The sequence below is a fragment of the Trichoderma asperellum genome, chromosome 7 (assembly GCF_020647865.1).
Source record: "Trichoderma asperellum chromosome 7, complete sequence".
Lineage (NCBI taxonomy): Eukaryota > Fungi > Ascomycota > Sordariomycetes > Hypocreales > Hypocreaceae > Trichoderma > Trichoderma asperellum.
In genome coordinates this window covers 293,092-314,940 of record NC_089421.1, presented here as the reverse complement: position 1 = coordinate 314,940, position 21,849 = coordinate 293,092, and the positions used below count along the sequence as shown (strand labels likewise).

Below are 21,849 nucleotides of genomic sequence, written 5' to 3'. Positions count from 1 at the left end.
ACACACATAATTTGGCCAAATGCCCGCTTAAAATCGATCGCTGGAGAAAAGTCGTCAACCGCATGGTCCGTGTGACGATAGTATAGCAGTATGTTATGTTCGCTAAATGAAAATGATTCAAATAGTGTAGCACTCAACATATATGTTAAATTTTCACCCGGGAAAGTGGAGATATTCTCCCTTGTTCATACTATACTCCGTACTCCTAATGGAAAGGTGGAGATATGACAGAAGTTGAAAGTTTATGTGACGTAACACTCCAGTTTGCAGTTCAGGAAGCATCAGTCCGGTCTTGTGCTGCAAGAAATGGCGAAAATTCATAGTATTAAGAAGCACTGTTCCAACGCTATCACACATTATTACATAAACGTCTACTTTTAGTTCACGGCAATCGTTGTAATGCATTTCTCTTGTGCTTGGAAGCTCGGCCGGTGCGCCTTTAACAACAAATTATTATACCAAAAGAAACGATATATGAATACTTTGAAACACATTATAGAACACTGGCTAATTTACTTCATGGATGTTAGTTTAAATCCTTCCCCATACCTCTCATTAAACTCCGAAAATCGATTATCTCTTTGCATTTCGCCTGGCGCTGCCGGGGCTACTTGGCGCGGCTGCAGTTCTTCGTTATGGATATTCCGAATGGTAACGGTTACCATGTCCCGCGATATCGCCCGCACTGTCTCATTGTCCATGCGCCCACCGATCTGTCTCGACCTCCATCCGAGTCCTCGATTCGTCCCGTGCAAAGTCTTCTCATCGGTGGTAACCATCACCTGCATTGCGTCACCCGTTGCGTGGTTCTCGATAACGCTTGCCTCGTTCTCGAAATAAGTATTTGCTTTGGATAAGATATCAATCGACTCAAAGGTGGACTCCCATTCATCCCTTAATCTTGCAATATCTGCAACTTCTTCAGGGGATGTCGTTGAAGCTTTCATCTTTTCCGTCAATTGGCTGAAGAGCAGCTTCTCGTGTGCTCTCAACTTTGTAGCCATACGAGAAAGGCTAGTTTTGCACTCTTCTAGTCCTTCATGTGTGATTTTTTCGGGTATAGAGCTCGTACCGGTACTGCCGCCTGCACTTGGGGTAGGAGTTGTCGCAAACTGGAGCTGGCTAATGTGCATGGACAATTGAGCGCAAATTGCGAGACTCTTTTCCGTGCTTGCTTTCTCTTCCTTGATCTGCATCAGCTCAGATGTGTTTGGCGTAGAACCCGCGACACTTTTGCCTAGCATAGCGTCCATTTTCTCATTTATTGTATCGAGACGGTCCTCCAAATTTTCCTTGGCACTGTCGAGGAGCTCTTTGTAACCCTCTATGGCTTCAGATGTGACGGCGGATCTGCGGCTGCTCAGGGTAATAAAGTCAGAACTGTCTTGTCTGTGGCACACCCAAAAAGCACTTACAGGTTGGCGTCTGTGAGGGCAACGTTTATGGTCATTTTGTAGCTGGCCAGCAGTCTTCTAAATCCATCAATGTCGTCGCCCATATATTTTAGCCTCGCCCAGTCGCGAACGCTCGCTCGAGAGCCTGTAGACCGTGACGAGCATTTCTGTATCTGTTGCTCAAACACTTGGCAAGCTTTGCCGCACTGTCGCAAAGGTAGCTCAAGGGAAGAAAGGTCAATATCAGTAGTAGCCTGGACTGTTTCGACCAGCGAAGCCAGTACGCCACTAAGTGCGCTTGCCTCCTCTGCGAGGTCTCGCACTCGCTGCTGGTGAGACTGGTAGCTACTGATTGTCTGGTAAAGCGCGATACTGGACTGGAAGGCGAATTGGCCCAAGGCCAGTAGCCCTGAGGCTACTCCGATAGCTTCTGCCATTATGCCGGCTTACTTTAACGCTGTAATGCTTTGCAGAGCATTCGGGGAATCGAGACTGATGCTTTCAGCCAGCCCATGGAACTCAGAGGGGATATAAGAACTCGCGTAGGAGGGCCTTAGGCAACAGCGCTCCTCTTCTAAACGCCGGGGATGAGGCTCTCATATTTTACTGGCAGAGGAAGCGCTCAGCTTAAGCGCCTAGGGAGGGCTCGAATCCACCGTTGTGCCGTCGTAGGAATGGAGAGGATTGGCTTATTAATTTTGGTGGCCTGTTAGCCCAAAATCTCAGCGGGCGGCAGCTAGCCAGTTGCTAGTCATGTCCCCGCCTCAGCCTGTAGCGCTATTACGAGGTAGATGGGGTGATGTACGGTTTATAGATCTACAGGTGAGCATTTTGCTGTTGTAATTTGACCAAGGCCAGTGCTTATACAATGACGGGTAACTGGATGCTGAAGAACGAACTGCTCGCAAAGCGGTCAGTGTGGCGGCACCAGCCGAAGTGTGTCTCTCCCACCAACAGCTCCTACTAAGTGCCAGCCGATCCAAGCGTCAGTTACACAGAAGGGGTTTGTTAAATTGGACAATCCCCTTACACGGCCCAGCTTAGCTGGGCTTGTTCTAGCTGACATACTGTTGAGTATTGTAAGTAGCTCGTCAACAAAAGTTAAAAAAAAAAGCATGGCGGGGCAGCAGTGTGCTGATAAGAGCAACATGAACCATGGAACGCTTAAATCTCGACTGTTGCTTCATCCCTTGGCCGAATTTGCAATCATCAGATTGGCTCTTTACACATCCATCTTCTGATATGAAACACGAACTGTCACATGGTAGCGACCAACTGCATATCTATATATAGCAGAATGGTGTATAAAAATAACCAAACATCATTCGTCAGCGACATGCTATGGGGTCCACAGCGACTACAACGTCTGAGCCTTTTTCCATATAGATGGCCCGCAAGACAGGGCGTTTGAGAGACAATAAATACGTGCTTCCTTTGTTCACTATTGACATTAACCTTATCATTGTAGGCTTTTAATATAAACTTTACCACTAGATCTCGCTTCCAGATTCCATGCCTATGTTGGAAACAATGATACACCTTCTCTGACTTCTATTTCAACCGACATGATGATATTATGCTATAGAGCTCAATCCTTTTTTGACAGCGGATATTTTGGTAATAGATGTATAAGAGATGTTTGTGTGGAAGATGATTGTTGGCTATACTGGCTGTTGTTGTAAATGGAGTCAGTGTCCATCTCACATGGTCTATATAATTTTCTCAACAGCGTTCTTGCAATACATTCATTCACATTACGATTGTTTTTAGCATCATAGCTGAGCACTTGGGATCCAAACCTGAATTTTGGCGACGCATGCAGAACTCTTGTTCACCAGCAGACCAGGCGTTGAACGGCCATTTGTTCTCGATCCGTGTACTGTGTACGGTTACACATACGACACAAGTATAACATTTTGTGCTGTCTCTGAACGATAGATAGTGTGCGATTATCGTGGTGATTGGACACCAATAAAGCCCTTGATCGCTGCGCTGTTCGATTGGAGAAATCTATAACTTTTATATAAAACCCGAAAGTTACAATCATTTTTTCCCCCACTTTTCGAAAATTCCGTCTCAACTCGCCACTCTATGATAGATATTTGGACATTGATGTCACGTCGATGGAAATCAGGCTTACCAAATGGCCAATAGAGCTGTTTTCGGAATGTCCATTAGTAAAATATAATATCGGCGTATTTAGAGGGAAAGGAAGATGTAATGACATAGAAGAAGAAAGAAGATGCATTGTCATACAGCTCTAGTTATAGTGATATTAGGCTACGCGCTACCTAGTAATGAATTGGTTAAGTCATATAAGTTGAGCAGAATCCAGGCCAAGGGATCTATATCACCGTGCTTGTATTGATGTAAATATCTCTAAAGGTGTTTGGCATGTAATTAACTACCATTCCGCCGTTGACGTTATAATTCCTTCACCTTCTAGGGGAGTAATTCCTATTTGGATCACCTGGAAGGTCTTGGATTCTCCCTGATGAAAGTTGATAATCTCCCCAATCATTTTCGTCATAATGCTGCTCATCGCAGCTCATACAACAACCCACGCTCTTCAACTTGAAATCATTGTCGGTGACTTTGATTTCGAAAGAATTTGCCTCTACATATCCGGAAAGGTCTTTAACAACGTGGCATTCGCTGCACTCGAATCTCCAGTCGAGCTCGGCGAAGAGCATTCCTTCCTGGATAACGTCCAGCCTGTTATCCTCTATGACCTCTTTAATAGCGTTCACGATCGCGTATCCATCGTTAGTATCTAGGTTCCTAGCTCTACCTTTGTTGCGGATTGACGAAGATTTGCCGCCAATCCTAATCTTGGTGTCGAGAACTCTTCTGACTATCCGCTCATTCTCCTGTCTGGTGAGCCTGTTCCTGAGACGAAGCGACATGGCGATGATATTTTTGCTCCTTGCGAAATGCTCTGTTTAGTAGCTGATGGTTCAGTGGTATGCGGGCGAGGGATATTTATTTAGAAGATATTTCCTGAGTCTGCTAACGATTAATGCAAGTAGCACCCAGTTCCTTGGTTTATATATTTTTCTAAATAATTCTGTTACATTGATTCACTCATATTGTAAATGTTTTTCCTTTTAGGAAACCACATCGGATATTGAACTTTGAGAGCCGTGTATGGTTACTCATGCATTGAGACCTGAATACGAGAACAATCGTTGGCCGCGGCGGCCAAGCAGTGACAATGTTCTCATTTGGATCTAGATCAGTGATGTTTCGAATCCGAGCCATGCCTAGCAAAAGATTGCCACGTCGAATACTATAATGGTGAATCGATGCGCAAAGCGGTGAGGAGTCGCATTGCTACAACAGCTACGTCCATGCACTCGCAAACTTTGCGCTCTATTGCATGTGCGTTCCACTTTGAGGACGTTCAAGCGCGTTGAATAAATGCATTGAGATTCACTGCAAATAGGCCAATCACGCACTAGATTGCTATACGGAACGCCAGTCTTTTTATTGAGACTTTCTTTTCTTTCCTTTCTCTCTCTTTTTCACTTTTTTTTTTTCCCTTCCTTTTCTTCTAAATTTTTTCTGCTTCTCTCGTGATACTATCCACGGATAGTCTGTGCCGTGACGCACGATCTTCAATAGCGAGTTAGTCCAGCGCAATGTTAGCGAATGTGTTAGCGAATGAGAAAAGAGTACCTCGCTGGAGCTGCCAGGCGCTAGTTGGCCAGAGGTACCGCTTGAGTCATAGAAAACAGTTATGCGATCGACGCGGCCGATTGCCGGTCCGAAAATTTTCACCCCACCACGACTGATAAGAGAGGGGCATAATTTCTATCATCGCAACTTTTTTGCTTGGCCTGGGGCTGCATCGTCTCTCCGGTGCAAAAGCCTTCCGTTCCATTCAATCGTCTTATGGCATCAGTGTGATTCTTCTCCGCCGCAGAAGTCCTCAATATGCCGTACGAGGTCCTTGTCGGAGGCTCGTGCTACACGGCCCCGGATGCCCAGAAGCTGAGGGAGCTCATCAACAAGTCCAGCCCCTCCAAGGTCAAGGACATCCAGGGCCAATGGATCTACTATGTGAACCTGCAGGTGTCGTCCCACGACACTCTGGAGCAGGTCGAGGAGCTGCTGCACGACGTCAAGGGCTGGGGGCTGGCTTCCGAGACTGCCGGCAATGCCATGACCATCTACGCAACGCCTCGCTACATTTCGCCATGGAGCTCCAAGGCCACCAGCATTGCGCATGTCTGTGGCCTGAGAGAGCGTGTCTTGCGCATTGAGAGGGGCCGTCGCATCTCCATTGAGTTTGAGGAGGCCTTGCCCGAAGGCGGAGATGCCGCGTTCCGCGATGTGCTTCACGACCGCATGACCGAGCTGTTCACCCCTCAGGCGCCGTCTTTGGTGCAGATGTTTGAGTCCAAGTCTTCGTCTCCTCTGGTTGCTGTCGACATCTTCGCGGACAAGGAGGATCCGATGCGGATTCTCAGAGAGTACAATCTCAAGATGGGTCTGAGCCTCGACGACTCTGAGATGCAGTATCTCGTCGACACTTTCACCAAGCTTGGACGGCCGCCTCACGATGTCGAGCTGTTCATGTTTGCCCAGGTTAACTCAGAGTATGAGTGTATCCCTGTTTGACTCTCATGAGTGGGCTGCTCACTGTTATATACAGGCATTGCCGACACAAGGTCTTCAACTCGGCTTGGACCATCGATGGCGTCGACCAAGATAAGAGCCTGTTTGAAATGATCAGGACGACTCACAAGACCACGCCTGATTTCACCGTTTCTGCTTACAGTGACAACGCGGCGGTTATTGAGGGCGATCATGCCAATGTTTGGGCGCCGGATTATTCCACCGGCTCATGGAAGCTCATTCCAGAAGTCGTCCATATCCTGACCAAGGTTGAGGTATGATTTTGCATGGCGATTGTCTCTTGCCAGTAAGCGGTCTTCTAACAAAGCTTGCATATTAGACGCACAACCACCCCACGGCCATCTCGTAGGTTCCTCCCAGACTCCTTTTTCCCTTGAACGCGGCAGAATTCCATTCGTTACTTGCCAATTTTCAATTATAGACTGTTCAAGGAGTAGCAAATGCATCCATTTGGGGATTTTGGTGTTGGAATAGAAGCTAATCATGTTCCCTTAGACCTTTCCCTGGAGCAGCCACCGGCTCAGGCGGAGAGATCAGAGATGAAGGCGCAGTCGGACGCGGTTCTACGACCAAGGCCGGCCTAAGCGGCTTTTGGGTCTCAGACCTGCTTATCCCTGACAACAAAGCGCCCTGGGAGGCTGACATTGGCCGGCCTCGCCACTATGCTAGCAGTTTGGACATTATGCTAGAGGCACCAATTGGTAGTGCGCGGTTCAACAACGAATTTGGCCGTCCCGCGCTCGCAGGTTGCTTCAGGACACTCCTCACACCTGAGGATGCTAATGATAGCTCCGATTTATCAGATGTTGCAAACTGGCGGGGCTATCACAAGCCCATTATGATTGCTGGTGGTATGGGAACTGTGCGACCTCAGCATGCTGAAAAAGAGCAGAGGCATGTTCGAGAGGGCGCCCATGTCATCGTTCTCGGAGGCCCTGCAATGCTCATTGGCCTGGGTGGCGGTGCCGCATCTAGCAGCGACTCTGCGGAAAGCAATGCGGATCTCGACTTTGCCAGTGTCCAGCGTGGTAACCCTGAAGTAAGCAGACTCGTTACTGGATGATAATTCAGACACCTAAGGAAACAGCTACTAATAGTAGTGCAGATGGAACGACGCGCTCAAATGGTCATCAACACTTGCACTGCCCTGGGTGACCAGAACCCGATAGGCATGATCCACGATGTTGGCGCTGGTGGACTGTCCAATGCTCTCCCTGAGCGTGAGTTTACGCACCCCCCTGTGATATCTTTTGATCTATTGCAGTTCTAACTTTAACCAGTTGTGAAGGACGCTGGATTCGGAGGAAAATTTGAGCTTCGCCAAGTCGAGAGTATGGACCAGAGCATGAGCCCGTTGGAAATTTGGTGCAACGAAGCTCAAGAGCGATATGTCCTTCTTATTAACGCTGATGGCATGAACCGCTTCACGAGCATCTGCCGACGTGAGCGATGTGGATTTTCTGACGTCGGAACTGTGATCTCTAAAGATGAGCACGGAGCTACTAGTCTTATTCTCACCGACAGAGAGTCCAAGGAGTACCCCAGGCCGATTGACTTGCCCATGGATGCCCTGTTCCCTCCTAAGCGCTTATTGAAGAGAGACGTAGTCTCCAAGAAGCCCAACTTGCTTCCTTTCAATGCCTTGGCCAGCCTACAAAAGGCATATGGAGAACTGAGCGGAGCCGACTTGTTTAAGAAGGCTGTTGAGCGCGTCTTCTTAATGCCAGCAGTTGGCTCCAAATCATTCTTGATAACCATCGGCGATCGAACTGTCGGCGGTCTCACTGTGCGCGATCAGATGGTTGGACCTTGGCAAACCCCAGTTGCCGACGTTGCGGTAACAGCCACGTCGTTCCACCTTGATACCAAGCAAAAGACTGGTGAGGCCATGGCAATGGGAGAGAAGCCTACGCTTGCCCTGATTGATCCTGCTGCTTCGGCGAGAATGGCCATTGCTGAAAGTTTGATGAACATTGGTGCTGCCGACGTTACAGCCGATCTGCGACGCGTTAAACTCTCTGCCAACTGGATGGCTGCTGTGAATCACGCTGGTGAAGGAGCTGCTCTGTATGAAGCAGTCCAAGCAGCTATGGAAATGTGCACCAGACTCAAGGTCAGCATTCCTGTCGGCAAGGATTCAACGTCAATGAAGGCATCGTGGAAGGATGGAGAGGAATCAAAGAACGTCACGGCACCAGTCTCTGTGGTCATTTCCGCCTTTTCTACCGTGCGTGAGATTCGCAGCACTTGGACTCCCCAGCTTCGCAGAGTGGAAGACGTTGGGGAGACTGCTCTCATGTTTGTCGATCTTGCAGAGGGACGAAGAGCCATGGGTGGCTCAGCACTCGCACAGTCTCTCGGCGCTATTGGTGACAAGGCGCCCGACATGAAGAACTTTGATCTCATCACGGACTACTTTGATGCCCTGTCTCAGCTCCACAGAAGCGGCGTTGTCCTCGCTTATCACGATAGGTCTGACGGTGGTCTCATCGCGACCGTAGCGGAAATGATGTTTGCTGGTCGCTGCGGTGTCGACATGATGCTGGATGGAATCTCCAAGTCGGGCAACCCCGAAGATATCATCGATGCCATGTTCAACGAGGAGATTGGTGCTGTCTTCCAGATCCGCGCTGAAGATGAAATCAACTTCAAGCGGTGCTTCGCTACCTGCGGACCTCCACCCGGCCTAATCCGCAAGTTTGGTGTCGTTCGAACAACAGGCAAACAAAACCTGAACATTCGCTATGGAGGCACAACTTTCACCACCCTTGATCGAACCGAGATGCAGCAGTGGTGGTCCAAGACGTCTTTTGAGATGCAAAAGATTAGAGACAACTCTGCTTGTGCAGAGTCTGAATTCTCGACCATCGCTGACTCTACGGACCCCGGCCTTTCCTACAAGTTGTCATTCAATCCTGCCGAGAATATTCTTCCTCTGACGTCCTCCATCACCGGCTTCTTTGGCAAAACTCACCGCGTTGCTATTCTCAGAGAGCAGGGCGTCAATGGTTATGCAGAGCTGGCCTACGCTTTCAAGGCGGCCGGCTTTGAGCCAATTGACGTCCACATGACTGACATTTTGGACGGCCGCTCACTTGCCGACTTCACCGGTTTAGCAGCTCCTGGTGGCTTCTCGTACGGTGACGTGCTCGGCGCTGGCCAGGGTTGGGCCAAGTCGATTCTGATGCACGACAACACTCGCAGGGAGTTTGCCGCCTTCTTCAAGCGCCCCGACACCTTTGCGCTGGGTGTGTGCAACGGCTGCCAGATGCTCACCAGAATCAAGGAACTGATCCCCGGCGCCAAGGACTGGCCCAACTTTGTGGACAACACCAGCGAGCAGTTCGAGGCCCGCTACAGCATGGTCAAGGTGCAAGTCGACAAGTCCAAGCCCTCCGTCTTCTTCCACGGCATGGACGGCTCCGAGCTGCCCATTGTCGTGTCCCACGGAGAGGGCCGCGCCTTGTTCTCCTCGCCCAACTCCCTCCAGACCCTGACAGAGTCCGGCATGGTCCCCCTGCGGTACATTGACAACCGCGGCAACGTGACGGAGCAGTACCCCTACAACCCCAACGGCAGCCCGATGGGTGTTGCTGGTGTGTCGAGCCCCGATGGCCGTGTCGTGGCCATGATGCCTCACCCCGAGCGTACCATCATGGCGGATATTACCAGCTATGCACCTCCGGAGGATCTTGAGCAATGGGGCGAGTTTGGTCCTTGGCTGAGGATGTTCCGCAGTGCCCGCAGATGGGTTGGTTAGAGTCACTCACTGACAAGTGATATTCTGTGTTATAACTTGTTTCCATTACATGTCATGTTGTTTTAAAAAAAAACGAAACTTTAGAAAATATTCAACACTGTGGAAGGCGTATGTAGGGTGGGTTGATTGATTACGGGCTGGTTTTACAAGGACAGGAAAATTTATCCATACAAAAACAAATCGAGATTGAACATTGCACCAATTGTAGCTTAAACGAACAGTGTAACTCTTGACTTGTGTGATGATAATTTTTTTTTTTTTAATTCTTTCTTTAGTGTTGTGCCATTACTCATGCATTCGGCTTAAACAGTCAGTTTGACTCGGCCGATTATACATGCTTAGCTCGCTCATAGGGGTATTTTCCGCCCTCCCTTATGCTATTTGATTAAATAAAAAGAAAAAAAAAAACATGCCAAGCTACCATCGACTACCAAGGTATGCCTATTTGCCCATTTCAAATTCAATTTCTTCACTCCCTCTTTTTAAAAATCCTTTACAACGCTGGCCCTTCCCAAGCGTCCCGCCACAGCCTTACATGCCACGACTGTTTATGCGGAAAGGAAATCTGCCTCTCTTTTCCAAAGCCTGCTTCGTCGAGGTGTCGCATCATTCTATCCAATTCATCAGCATCAGTACAAGAAAACGCTAAAAGAGAGAAAAAGAAAAAAGGAAATGCTCACCTAGCATTATCAACCCGCGGCTCCAGCGACACGCTCATCGTCCGATTATCCGCAATAAAGCACCAGTGCACAAGACTCGTCAGCCAAAAAGGCACTTTCCCCCTCGCCCACTCCTCGCCAATGAAGACGTGTATGCCGCGATCAAAGTCGCCCGCGCCCGTGGCCAGGTGTCGACCAAGAATGTCCTCCTTCACCCAGTAAATCTCAAAATAGCCAAAGGGGATGCCGTCCCATGAAGCGATGACGGGGAACGAGTGTCGCTTCTGTAGGACGCCCTCTAGGAAGCCCGGTTTGTATTCGCCCCAGAACTCGCTGACTCGGGGTTTTGACATCCATGTTTGCAGGAGCTGCATGTCTGTCAAAGACGTCAAGTGTACGTGTTCCTGGGGCTTAGATCCAATGGGGCCCAAGTAGGGGACTGGCTTCGTCGACGTCGAGGCAACCCGCAGAGACAAGTACCGACCAACACTAGGCACAAAGCGCGAGTAGAAAATCTCCCCCATCCTATGGGGTTTCGGCCGTACCGGGTGTCGAACGCCATCTGTAAAGGTGTACTGCAGCGGAGGAGGGGGGAAGTACGTCGGGAGATGCGAGGACGAGTAAAAGGGCCCCATGGGGACGGTGATGGTGTGCGCCGGCGGGATGCTCGTGGGCATGGGCCCGCCAGGCAGGTCGTTGTCCAGGCGCGCGAGGCTGTCCATGGACAGGTAGTGGCTCATGGACGACTCGCTGTGAATGGGCGAGCTGGGACGACTAGCCACCGGCGACCCAGGCACGGACGAGAAGGACCGATGGTTCGGCTGCAGCGTGAAGAGGAACAGGTGGCCGGGGATCTGCCAGAACATGCGCTGGGTGACAAACATGCGCGCCCACTCGTCGCCGCAGTCGTCGAGGCTGGTGCCGCAGGCCGAGTCGGCGGCGGCAATCAGGCCCATGCGCTCCAGCTTGGGGATCAGGTTGCGGCCGCGCAGCACGCCGTCGCGCTTGATGTTGATGCGCCACTCGCCGCGGGGCTTTGCGTCGGCGGGCGTGTCTCTGGCGGCGGGCACGTCGAGCTGGGCGCTGGGCTTGGGCTGGTGGAAGTACCAGTACAGCGTCACCCACATCATCATGGCGATCTGGCGCGTGGGGCTGGCGGCGGGCTTGAAGTCGGAGTTGGACGGGTTCGAGATGGACGAGATGAAGAGCGTGTCGTTGTGCAGCGTCGGCCGCACAAAGGGGTGCACGCGCGTCTTTGTGCGCGACGACGACGGCCGCGACGACCGGCTCTTGTTGCTGAAGTCGTCGTTGTCGTCGTCGACGTCGCCCTCGGTGGCGAGCGCGGCGGCCTCGTCGGCGTCGCTGCGGCGGCGGCGCTCGTAGGGCTCAAAGGGCGACTCGACCTCCTCCTCGGTGTGCAGCACGACGTTCCAGCCGATGGGGAAGGCGTTGGGGTGCATGTTCATCTCGTGGCTCTTGAAGCCCAGGCCGGCGAAGACGGGCGTGACGGTGAAGGTCTGGCCGTCCGGCAGATGCAGCAGCTGCGGCGCCATGATATGATGCCGGGGGTTTGTCTCTCTGCGTCTGTCTACCACGGATTGGATTGTGTAGATGTAGATGCTGATGCTGATGTTAGGAGCAGGAGCAGAAGCAGAAGCAGAAGCAGAAGCTGAAGCTGAAGCAGAGACGCAGAGACGCTGCAGTGCTGGAGATCATCAGCAAATGGAGGGACAATCAATGCAACGGTGTGTGGAGCGAACAGGAGCAAAATGCGGCAGCGGGGGCGGGGTAACTGCAGCAGCTGAAAGAGGAGCTGTTGGCAGCAGAGCATCCAGAGCTTATGCAGCCATGGCTTTGCCCCGGATTTATATCCCAGGGTGCGTTGCTGCGATGCATCGAGATGGAGTTTTTGGTGGTGCGTTGCTGGCATGGGCGCGGGTGACATTCCAGCCGCCAAGCAGCAGCAGCAGCATCAGCATCAGTTGCATCACATGCTTTTTTTTTTCTTCTTCCCTTTCTTGATAGAATCACAGCATTACAGCACTTCTCTCTCTCGCTTCATGACACAGCTGAGACAAACTTTTTTTTTTTCCTTCCCCCAGCAAACAAACATAACCGAACGAGCTGCTGTGGCCTGACCAGCGCAAATAGTCTTGCGCCACTGCCTCTTTATACCGAATTAGACGCTCCCAGACAGCCGATGGTGGCACACTAGCAAATAGGCCCATTCGGCTGGGCGGACCGCGTCGTTGATCCGGCAAATATTGGTGACGAGTCATGTCTATTTCGTCTACTTGTACGGAGGAAACTGCTCGTTGGATGTAACCCTATTCAAAGTTGATGTGCTCTCTGCTCGTTGCTTGTCCGCTCATCTACTAATCTATGCTCTCGACTATAATCCCCGCTCGCATCTACATTTGCCAAACGCCATGATATTGTATGTACGATCCATATAAAAAACATCAAATCTTTGCTCCAAAGATACCCGCCCTTAGCTCCGGCTTGGCTCCTCTCTGGTCTTCTTCGACTGCTGTATCGTCTCGTCGTCAACTCCAACGTCATCGTCATCTCTGTCCTTCTTCTTCCCATTCCTCTCCTTCTCCAATATCTCCTTCACCTCCTCTCCTCCCAGATCCTTCATCTCATCCCAGTCATAGCCGTACTCCACCGCCGCGGCCTTAATCTCTCGACGCAGCGTGTTCGCCTCGTGCACCAGATGCTCCCACTTCTGAGGATCAAACCCTCGCTCCTGGTACAACGCATGCTGCCGCCGTGATACCGTAATGTTCATCGCGGCCTTGTAGCTCAGATCTCGGCTGATGAACAGGAACCACAAGTAACCACCCATGATAGTCGCCAGTCCAGCCAGGTACGTGATCGGCTCTACCAGATCCCATCCAAACTCGGTATGGAACGTCACATAGTAGACAACCCCCCACCAGCCGGCGAGAGCCGCGAAGCCTCCCTGGGCCAAGCGGTGCGCCCCCTTGTGCGCCAACAGATCGCACTCGGATTTGATTTTACTCATTTGGTCAATGTCTTTCGACATCCGCCGAAGCTGCAATCGCATGTAATACGTCCGATCCTTGAAGCTGGGCACCGCCACACGAAGCTCCTGGTTGAAGCCCTCGATATTAATCGCAAACTCGCGCCCACGGGCTGCATCTCGAATGAAGTCTCCAACCTCGGTGCTGCCACTCCATCGAACCCAGTTCGCCTCCTTGTCCTTTGTGGGACCCTCGCGGCCCAGTCCTGAATACGTCGCCACATTGCTCTTGCCGCGTTCTCCCGATCTCCCTGGGAACTCCTGGTGATCGGCCTCAGCTCGAAAGATGATATCAGGCAGCTTTTCGCGGCCACGGACCAGCAATGGAGGTATCTCTGCCTGTATCAACCGCTCAAGGTAGGAAAGCGGCTGCTGGGGATGCACCAGCAGCGCCAGCGGCTCTACCCTTTCTCCCTTTTTTTTGTAGCTTTCGTCTTCCGATTCATTAATCGTGTCCTGCTCGGGGTGGAATGGAATGGGCAGTATGAGCTTCAACAAGCGAGTCGGCGTTGTAAGAACCCGTCCTGAAAACTCGGTACGTCAGTTTTCAGTGAACTCAATTGCTCCGTCATCCATCACGGCAATACCTTTTGACTCGTCTCCTCCAGATGGATCTGGCGACGTCTCTTTGTACTGTTTGCTGCCGCTCAATCGGTGCCAGGGCCTGTCGTCAGCCTTTTTCTGCGCTCCATGGCGTCTGCCATCTTCCTCATCCGCCTCCTGGCCTTTTTCGTGCAAGTGCTTCGATTTCCTCTTCGACCCGTCCTCATACAGCCCCCGCGACGTCGAAAAGTTTCTTATAGGCGTGTGAAATCGTTGCTGGATGCTTGGCTTGAGCCATTGATGCGCTCTTGGCAGTGCCTGCGACCTAGAAATCAGCGGCAAGACGCCGAGGCTTGATCGCGCGCTGGCCCCAAACATTGCATATTAGGCCGTTGCCAGTCATGTGCATTAAAAAAGGTAAAACGAAGGTAAAGTTGATACAGATAATTCCGCGTTGAAATTGTAGATAAATAAAGGACAATCGCTGTGAAGCTGGTTCCTTGGAATAGCAATAATCATGACGTCACGGGCCGCGTTGGCGATCAATTGTGGCTCCCTGCAGCCAATCCATGTTAGTCGTCGCAGCATCTAAATTGCTAGTTTCGGCCTCCAGTTGGAGCAAAACAGCGACTGATAACATCGCCAAACAAAATGTTGGAGCTAATGTAATTTGAATAATATAATTACTCCTATGCGATTAGACTTTAACATCAGGGAGTGAATAAACTTAGGCTCACTCGTGGTGGCTTGTACTGGTAATAGGACCCTTGAAATCTGAAGCCATGAAATCTTAAACCATGAAGTCTTTCGCGAGGAGCAATAGCCAAAGCAGCCAGGGGTGCTTCCATAAAAAGACTCTTTCCATATTGAAATTATAATGTTAGAACTAAAGAGGTATCGAAGTCATAGTGTTGAGATAATACACCCCCTTAAATTCTGTACGTAGAGACGAGTAAACGGCGGCGTGCTGTCGAGGGGCAACGCCCCAGAAAGAATTGCTACGCTTCAAATACGCTGGGCAAGAGCTATACTTAATGATGTAAATGGGAGTTATATGTACCCCAAATGTATTAGTTTGCAAGATGTAGCATACAGCAGCACTAGATCTTGAACATGTATTTATTCTATCGAACCTTCGTGTCGCAGACGAGATGACCCAAAGGTACAAGACATCGAATTAAGGGAAAAACCATATAAATATGCCCTAGAGTATATAGTATAATGAGTTGCTTGATCCAGGGTTTTGGATTTTGAAATATGGATCTTGTTGTTTTAGGAACACGGGGCTGGAATTGCTAGTGCATAGTGCGGTGATAATTGTAGACGAACAAAGTCGGTATAGCGGAGCTGCAAGTCAAGATATTGTGAATTATGCGATTACTATTAAAATTATGTGTAAGTTTCTCAAACTTTCAACGGTATTCGAGCCGAAGTTAGTTCTTTTCCCGACAGCATGGTAAGTGCTGAAGCTACAAGACTAAAAGGAGGCTGTTGGCATGGCGGCACGACAAGAACGCAATTACGCGTCAGTATTGGCTTTTCCTTCTCAAACGTCTCCTCGATTTACTTTCAATGTTTCTGGTAAACCTCCGTAGAGTATCCATTCAAACTCTGGTTGAGTTTTATGGCGCCTCTAACTGAGACTTTGTCCGATATCGAGAGGAAACTCTGTTCAACAATTCAATCAGCCACTCAGGTCCCAAGAGCTATTATTATGCCCTTTTTACCAGAATTCCATCCGTCCTTTATTTCTCTATTCCATTCCATTCTTATCCAGCCAGTTGACAAGGTTTATACAAGTTCTTACTCACATTTCACCATCTTGTACCTTCGACACACTGGACTCTACCGCTTCCAGATACCGATAGAGACACACGCCTACTTACGTAGTTACATTGTATGTCTGCAAAGCATTCAGTCCAAATTATTTATCCAAAGTACCTTTACTAACCTTCATTAGTTGATGTCCTATTGTGACATCTTATAACTATCATTCACAAAAGGGTCACTACAAGCCCCATTGGCTTCCACCACACGAGAGACATCTCCTCCTCTTGCCACAAAATGGAGATGAACAACACCAACACCGCCTTCGTCAATCCTGCCGGAGACGGTGGTAATAAAGAAAACGACCCTCACCTCCCCGCCGTTCCCCCTCGCCCTAGCAGACGTAATCGTCCCCAGCAACCCGTGGCATCAGCCGGGTATCGACTTGGTCCACGAATCAAATTGACCAAGGAGGATCTCGACTTTGCCATATACGAAGACGGGACGGCGCAAGATATCCCAGAACCTCGCCGTGAGTACTATGGCAGCAACCTCCCGGCCCTCCCCGACATCACTAACGGGCAAATGTACAACTACGCCCTCACCCACGTCCTGAAGCGCGACTACAACGAGCTCATGTACGTAGCGCTCAGAACCGGGGACAAAGTCGCCATGGACGTATTGATAGCCAACGAAATAAGCTACGATAGTGTGCCCATGCTGGAGCGAGTCACCGGGCTATACCAATGGGTTGCCGGGTGCAATCCTCTGGACGTCTGGCTGTGGGTCCAAGATAAAGGATACCACCGATGCTGGAACAATGACCAGAGGAGAGGCTTTACGAGGTTCCTGAGGTGGATGGTGCCGCTTGTGAGGGAGGCTGGGGATAGCGAGGGTAACGCGGTCATGATGGCCATGGATGAGGTCAATACCCAGATCATCATGGAGCGGTTTGAAGAGTTGGGCCTTCCGAACTTGACCATCGAAAAGGCCAATTTGAGCGTCTTTTTCACTCCCTGTGGAGAAGATAGGCACGTCATTTATAGGTGTGACTTTACGGTGGAAGAGCAGCGCCTTATTGATCTGCTCTGGTCGGAGCATTGGGGCCTTGGATAGGGGGTGAGGTTGACGAGGTGGATGAAGGTGGTAGAGTTGGGTATAAGTTTGGGGGCGGCATTGTGACTAGCATTTTCAAGACTTTGCTTTTTTAGGGATTGGATGGGGATGGCGTTTATAGAATTGATACCCCTTTGATTTGGCCGTGATTTGGCTTAGCTTGACAGATTACTTGGTGTCCGTCTATCCGATCTCTTTCACGATGATAATATTAGATTTTATACTAGAATTATGACAAGATTCGAACATAAGCAAACTCCAGATGATGAACGTATCGCTGTCTGTCCATCCCACCAGATTCCACGAAGGCGATTTTTTCCCAGTGCCATCTATCGTACCTGAACTCAATGCTGAATGCCGTGTCTTCCTATCTAAGTTGTCCAAGCTTGAAAAGAATATTTGATTTGCTCTGGAAGTTTACAGATGATATTTCGAATAACTTTCCTAGCAAGTGCCTCGCTCAATTCGTCTTGCCACTTCTCACTCCGAATTCTGTTCCACATTAGCTCGACTTCACTGAGAAATTCTTCGTGCTTAAAGATTTATGATGATATTGACATCAGTTGATGGTCTAGGAACCTTGGTCTAACATGTCCTGCTTTGTAGTTGTATTTGAAACACCAGTCCCGCTCTGCTCAAGTGTTCATAGTAGCTGAGCATGACGACGGCAAGGCTCAATACAACCTAGTGTTGGTCATTATACTTAATCAGGCCACAAAGTGTAAAATGTGAATAACAAAGGCAGTATAGCCATCTGTCATACAGTTTTAACAAGAGATATATATCCATTAAGAAGATATACCATCAAAGGCGAAACGAGTACTCCGTTTTAGTAGATAGATGTAGTGATATCAAGTCAGAACAATAGGGCGACAATGGCAGGGCACGCACCAGGCCACTCGTTCATTCATATTATTTCCCCCGCTTCCCTCTCTTCATTCAACTTCAACTATAAACATTGTAAATATTTAATTTCGGCTCTCTATATAAATGTAATAATCGCACTGCAACTACATCCCTAACGCCATACCTTAGTGCACCTCTTAACCGCTACACTATCACAGATTACTAAGCCTATTAGCACGCGATTCATGGTGTCGTATTCTCATAAAATTCCCATCAACAACATCACCTAGCATGGTAGGTATCCCCTTTCATACACGATGATAGGCCCTTGGAAACTGTGCCGTATAATCTGGCGCCTATTCTTGGCCATCTTCGGGTCTTGGTTGCTTCTCGCCCTGCTGTGGGCGCTTCTTCCCTTTCCTTCCGCTGAACACAATGACAATGGCACCGACTACGCAACCAAGGTCCTCCTCAGCGGCAAGACACTGCGCCGAGTATACTGGTAATGGCATGCGAACCGAATGAATAAAGACAAAAAGACTAAACTTCTCATCCCTACAGGAGCTCCGTAATGGTCGATGCTTATACTTCCCGACAGGGCTTTGCGCTTGACTACAAGCTCGATAGGGCCAACCTCACCCTTGCAGTCTCGGGGCTGGAACAGCCTCTAAGCATATTCCGCCATACACTGGCTGATGTCAACGGACGCATGGAGGAAGCCAACGTGACTGCGCGAGCGGGTGATACGGATGGCGCCAACTTGCCGTGGTTCCCGCAAGCAGATGCAATCTTGCTCTTCTGGCAAATTCACCGAGAGTATGCGAATGTTCCGCTCACACTTCAATGGTCGGCGCAGGAGGCAGGAGTGGTGCAGAAGTTCGATATATCACTGAATGGGCGAGGACACGGAGATGATGCGCTTTTGTCTCTGAAGATGTGGGGGAACGACACCTCGACGATCAGAGCCAGCGTCCCATTGCAGCCGAATTCTTCATCGCCATCCTACACGTATCCTGTCCGTGTCGCGGTCATCCTGGTACTCGCACCATTTTCACTCTTGTTCGCCGATGTCGTCGAATCCTTCGGGGGACTTTTCAACACTCTTGTGTCCTGGATCTTCACGGCCATCTTCTTTGGACTCGTGGTGTCAGGTGTAGTTGCAGCTGGCATGTACTGCTTAGGGAAACATCCCCAAGAGCTCGTTGACATGGTTGGAGATGAGCTGCAGAAGCTGAGAGATTCCGAGGTAATGAGAAGGTGGAGAGGCACAGATGGTGAAGAGGTACCAGCGGGTAATTCGCCGGAGCAGAAGAAATCTTCGACTGAAGCGGATGTCAGCCACGTTTGTTGAGGATCTGATGGAAGGTATTTGTAATTTGGCCGGCTCAAGGCCCAACGTTGACAAACCTCCTACATATCAATCATATAACATATTACCGGAACTTATCGTCAAGTGACCTAGTTTTTTTTTTTTTTTTTTTTTTTTTCCACCTCGCATAATACATGGCTTCTATCGCGTGTCTTGCTTGTCTCTGAAATAGCTACCCATCACAATGGGCGTGGACGGAAAGAGGTTAATAAAGATGGCGATACCATAACCTCAAATGCGTGTATCATTAACTACTATAACTCTTTCGCATGATATATATTACATGCATGTTGAGGCTACACGCCTTCTTGAGCTACGCTGCGGATTGTCTCGTCTTGCAATGAGATCTATGGCCCCATTAATGGTTCTCTGCATATTTTATTACAACGTAATTGATACAATTCTTTGAATAAGAAAGGTCGGCCATTCGTTTCGCCTTTGACAATAGTCGACATGCAACCAACTGGAGTTTGCCATTCTCTCAAGGCGCAGACATCATCCATATATCCATGTAAGCTCTCGTACTCGTATTCCCCCAATCCCCCATCTAAACCCTGCAATCGTGGATATTAGCGGCGCTCTTGAGGCGTGGTGGGGTGTTGCAGCGCAGGCCCCGCGCCAGAGACCCGAAAACGAAAATCGCTTCACGGCCGCCACCAATGGTTTGGCTCCAAAGGATCGAGAAAGGAGATCAATCAATCAATTAGCGGCGCACATACAGAGCTGGGCACTATAATTTAGCGCCTAGTAAGGTATAGCATGTGGACGGGCGGTGCCTGAGCCGGGCGGTGTGAAGGCGACGGCAGTGGTGCTAGTCGCTTTTGCGCCCAACACCATCCATTCTCACCACTTCTCCTTATCGTCTCCCCGCGGGTCGTCGCCATTGTTCTCTCTTGCAGCAGTCGTTGGAATCCAGGTTGCATAAGAAACAGGACCGAGCCACACAGTCGCCAGTTCTGCCACTTGTTGTCGCATTTCACAGAGCATAAACCGCCATCATGTCAGACACAAAGGTCTACCGCGCGAGCACCACCGCTCCCGTCAACATTGCTGTTGTCAAGTACGTCGAAGCAGTTGAGTCTTACGCATGTTGCAAGGAAGAATAGCGGCCTCAGAGGAGAATAAGCATCACTAACAAACATCTCCGCTCCTCAGGTACTGGGGCAAGCGCGACGCCAAGCTCAACCTCCCCACCAACAGCTCCCTCTCCGTGACGCTCTCACAGAACGATCTTCGAACCCTCACCACCGCCTCCTGCTCCTCCACCTACTCCGGCGACGACAGCCTCCTCCTCAATGGCGAGCCCTCTGATATTTCCGGCGCGCGAACCCAGGCCTGCTTCCGCGAGCTGCGCGCCCGCAGAGCTGCGCTCGAGGCTGCCGATGCCTCGCTGCCCAAGCTGTCGACCTTTCCCCTGAAGATTGTCTCCGAGAACAACTTCCCCACGGCCGCTGGTCTGGCGTCGTCCGCTGCTGGATTCGCAGCCCTCGTCCAGGCCATTGCCAACCTCTACGAGCTCCCCGATTCTCCGTCTGAGCTGTCCATCGTTGCTCGCCAGGGCTCCGGCTCTGCCTGTCGCAGTCTCTTCGGCGGCTACGTCGCCTGGAGAATGGGCGACAAGGAGGACGGCAGCGACTCCAAGGCTGACCTCGTCGCCCCCGCATCGCACTGGCCGAGCATGCGAGCCCTGATTCTGGTTGTCAGCGCCGCCAAGAAGGGCGTCTCCTCCACCTCTGGCATGCAGCAGACCGTCGCCACTTCGGGCCTCTTCAAGTCGAGAATAGAAACCGTCGTGCCCGCCAACATGGCTCTGATGGAGGATGCCATCAAGAACCGCGATTTCGCCAAATTCGCCGAGGTCACCATGCGCGACTCCAACTCGTTCCACTCCACTTGCGCCGATACCTACCCTCCCATCTTCTACATGAACGACGTGTCCAGGGCCGCCATCCGCGCCGTCGAGGCCATCAACGCTCAGGCGGGCAAGACAGTCGCTGCCTACACTTTTGACGCCGGCCCAAACGCCGTCATCTACTACCTGGAGGAGGATGCGGCCACAGTGCTGGGTGCCTTTGCGCCGCTTGTCGCCTCCACAGACGGCTGGAAGGACGGAAGCGCCACAAATGCCACCGTCAAGCTGGACGAGGGCATTGCAAGCACAATCAAGGAGGGCGTCAGCAGAGTCATCATGACTGGCGTTGGCGAGGGCCCGCAGAAGACGGATGAGTTTTTGATTGCTGAGGATGGCTCGCCCGTGAAGCGATAGAGGAAAAAGCAATAGAAATACGGCGTTTTTGTTGGGATGTAATAAGCTGTTCATGTGTCTATGGCGAACAAAAAAGTTGATACATATAGGTACAATCTATAGATGACTTGGATACGAAAGATAATTTATTTTGGGAATTACTATTCCGCACCCCAGTTTCATTATCCAGCAACGTGGCCGTTAGCAAAGAGATCAGCCCGTAATGTAAAATATTTGGCCAAATTATAATGTACTTATAAAGTAAAGGTAAAAGAAGCAGCAGAGGCCAGTAGAGGCAGAAGAAGCAGTAAAAAGAGTAAAAGATTCGAATACATGTAATTGTATTCACGGCGTTTAGCTACTGCTAGAATGTTGGATAAACAATATCAGGGCGTCTAATGACAATTCCCTTTATTTCAAATAATCATCATGCCGTACAATCTGATATTTGGCCATTGTGTGG

General features: G+C 50.2%; 8 protein-coding genes across 8 annotated transcripts; 4 read left to right on the top strand and 4 right to left on the bottom strand.

Moving 5' to 3' along the window:
• Positions 1 to 338: 338 nt before the first annotated feature.
• TrAFT101_010866 (uncharacterized protein) lies at positions 339 to 1,951 on the bottom strand. Its single transcript, XM_024902088.2, has 2 exons — positions 1,416 to 1,951; positions 339 to 1,356 (listed from the first exon to the last, which is right to left on the bottom strand). Exons 1-2 carry the CDS (start codon positions 1,829 to 1,831, stop codon positions 513 to 515), a joined length of 1,260 nt encoding a protein of 419 aa, XP_024756810.1. The 5' UTR covers positions 1,832 to 1,951; the 3' UTR covers positions 339 to 512.
• Positions 1,952 to 3,829: 1,878 nt separating this feature from the next.
• On the bottom strand, positions 3,830 to 4,300 carry TrAFT101_010865 (uncharacterized protein; the record flags this gene model as incomplete). Its single annotated transcript, XM_024904373.1, has 1 exon — positions 3,830 to 4,300. One exon carries the CDS (start codon positions 4,298 to 4,300, stop codon positions 3,830 to 3,832), a length of 471 nt encoding a protein of 156 aa, XP_024756809.1.
• A 914-nt stretch (positions 4,301 to 5,214) lies between these two features.
• On the top strand, positions 5,215 to 9,994 carry TrAFT101_010864 (uncharacterized protein). Its single transcript, XM_024902087.2, has 6 exons — positions 5,215 to 5,995; positions 6,052 to 6,289; positions 6,355 to 6,380; positions 6,531 to 7,074; positions 7,141 to 7,255; positions 7,316 to 9,994. The coding sequence occupies exons 1-6, from the start codon at positions 5,331 to 5,333 to the stop codon at positions 9,793 to 9,795; spliced, it is 4,068 nt and encodes a 1,355-aa protein (XP_024756808.1). The 5' UTR covers positions 5,215 to 5,330; the 3' UTR covers positions 9,796 to 9,994.
• Positions 9,995 to 10,002: 8 nt separating this feature from the next.
• Positions 10,003 to 12,409, bottom strand: TrAFT101_010863 (uncharacterized protein). Its single transcript, XM_024903763.2, has 2 exons — positions 10,476 to 12,409; positions 10,003 to 10,406 (listed from the first exon to the last, which is right to left on the bottom strand). The coding sequence occupies exons 1-2, from the start codon at positions 12,005 to 12,007 to the stop codon at positions 10,289 to 10,291; spliced, it is 1,650 nt and encodes a 549-aa protein (XP_024756807.1). The 5' UTR covers positions 12,008 to 12,409; the 3' UTR covers positions 10,003 to 10,288.
• Positions 12,410 to 12,743: 334 nt separating this feature from the next.
• TrAFT101_010862 (uncharacterized protein) lies at positions 12,744 to 14,526 on the bottom strand. Its single transcript, XM_024908744.2, has 2 exons — positions 14,088 to 14,526; positions 12,744 to 14,024 (listed from the first exon to the last, which is right to left on the bottom strand). The coding sequence occupies exons 1-2, from the start codon at positions 14,419 to 14,421 to the stop codon at positions 12,946 to 12,948; spliced, it is 1,413 nt and encodes a 470-aa protein (XP_024756806.1). The 5' UTR covers positions 14,422 to 14,526; the 3' UTR covers positions 12,744 to 12,945.
• Positions 14,527 to 16,107: 1,581 nt separating this feature from the next.
• On the top strand, positions 16,108 to 16,926 carry TrAFT101_010861 (uncharacterized protein; the record flags this gene model as incomplete). The annotated part of the gene is made up of 1 exon (XM_066129084.1): positions 16,108 to 16,926. The coding sequence occupies one exon, from the start codon at positions 16,108 to 16,110 to the stop codon at positions 16,924 to 16,926; it is 819 nt and encodes a 272-aa protein (XP_065985214.1).
• A 1,145-nt stretch (positions 16,927 to 18,071) lies between these two features.
• On the top strand, positions 18,072 to 19,280 carry TrAFT101_010860 (uncharacterized protein). Its single transcript, XM_024911060.2, has 2 exons — positions 18,072 to 18,274; positions 18,334 to 19,280. The coding sequence occupies exons 1-2, from the start codon at positions 18,090 to 18,092 to the stop codon at positions 19,121 to 19,123; spliced, it is 975 nt and encodes a 324-aa protein (XP_024756804.1). The 5' UTR covers positions 18,072 to 18,089; the 3' UTR covers positions 19,124 to 19,280.
• A 519-nt stretch (positions 19,281 to 19,799) lies between these two features.
• On the top strand, positions 19,800 to 21,562 carry TrAFT101_010859 (uncharacterized protein). Its single transcript, XM_024905483.2, has 2 exons — positions 19,800 to 20,201; positions 20,297 to 21,562. Exons 1-2 carry the CDS (start codon positions 20,140 to 20,142, stop codon positions 21,405 to 21,407), a joined length of 1,173 nt encoding a protein of 390 aa, XP_024756803.1. The 5' UTR covers positions 19,800 to 20,139; the 3' UTR covers positions 21,408 to 21,562.
• Positions 21,563 to 21,849: the final 287 nt, after the last annotated feature.

Bases quoted from the DNA above. Each gene is read 5' to 3' on its own strand.
- TrAFT101_010863 (XM_024903763.2), bottom strand. From the start codon at position 12,007: ATGGCGCCGCAGCTGCTGCATCTGCCGGACGGCCAGACCTTCACCGTC. The intron at 10,407-10,475 runs GTGAGCATTTCC...TGAATTGGATAG, and splicing joins CCGCGGGTTGATAATGCTAG to AATGATGCGACACCTCGACG.
- TrAFT101_010866 (XM_024902088.2), bottom strand. From the start codon at position 1,831: ATGGCAGAAGCTATCGGAGTAGCCTCAGGGCTACTGGCCTTGGGCCAA. The intron at 1,357-1,415 runs GTAAGTGCTTTT...TACCCTGAGCAG, and splicing joins GCCCTCACAGACGCCAACCT to CCGCAGATCCGCCGTCACAT.
- TrAFT101_010860 (XM_024911060.2), top strand. From the start codon at position 18,090: ATGATAGGCCCTTGGAAACTGTGCCGTATAATCTGGCGCCTATTCTTG. The intron at 18,275-18,333 runs GTAATGGCATGC...TCATCCCTACAG, and splicing joins ACACTGCGCCGAGTATACTG to GAGCTCCGTAATGGTCGATG.
- TrAFT101_010859 (XM_024905483.2), top strand. From the start codon at position 20,140: ATGTCAGACACAAAGGTCTACCGCGCGAGCACCACCGCTCCCGTCAAC. The intron at 20,202-20,296 runs GTACGTCGAAGC...TCCGCTCCTCAG, and splicing joins GTCAACATTGCTGTTGTCAA to GTACTGGGGCAAGCGCGACG.
- TrAFT101_010862 (XM_024908744.2), bottom strand. From the start codon at position 14,421: ATGTTTGGGGCCAGCGCGCGATCAAGCCTCGGCGTCTTGCCGCTGATT. The intron at 14,025-14,087 runs GTATTGCCGTGA...CCGAGTTTTCAG, and splicing joins TGGAGGAGACGAGTCAAAAG to GACGGGTTCTTACAACGCCG.
- TrAFT101_010864 (XM_024902087.2), top strand. From the start codon at position 5,331: ATGCCGTACGAGGTCCTTGTCGGAGGCTCGTGCTACACGGCCCCGGAT. The intron at 6,290-6,354 runs GTATGATTTTGC...CTTGCATATTAG, and splicing joins ATATCCTGACCAAGGTTGAG to ACGCACAACCACCCCACGGC. The intron at 7,075-7,140 runs GTAAGCAGACTC...ATAGTAGTGCAG, and splicing joins TCCAGCGTGGTAACCCTGAA to ATGGAACGACGCGCTCAAAT.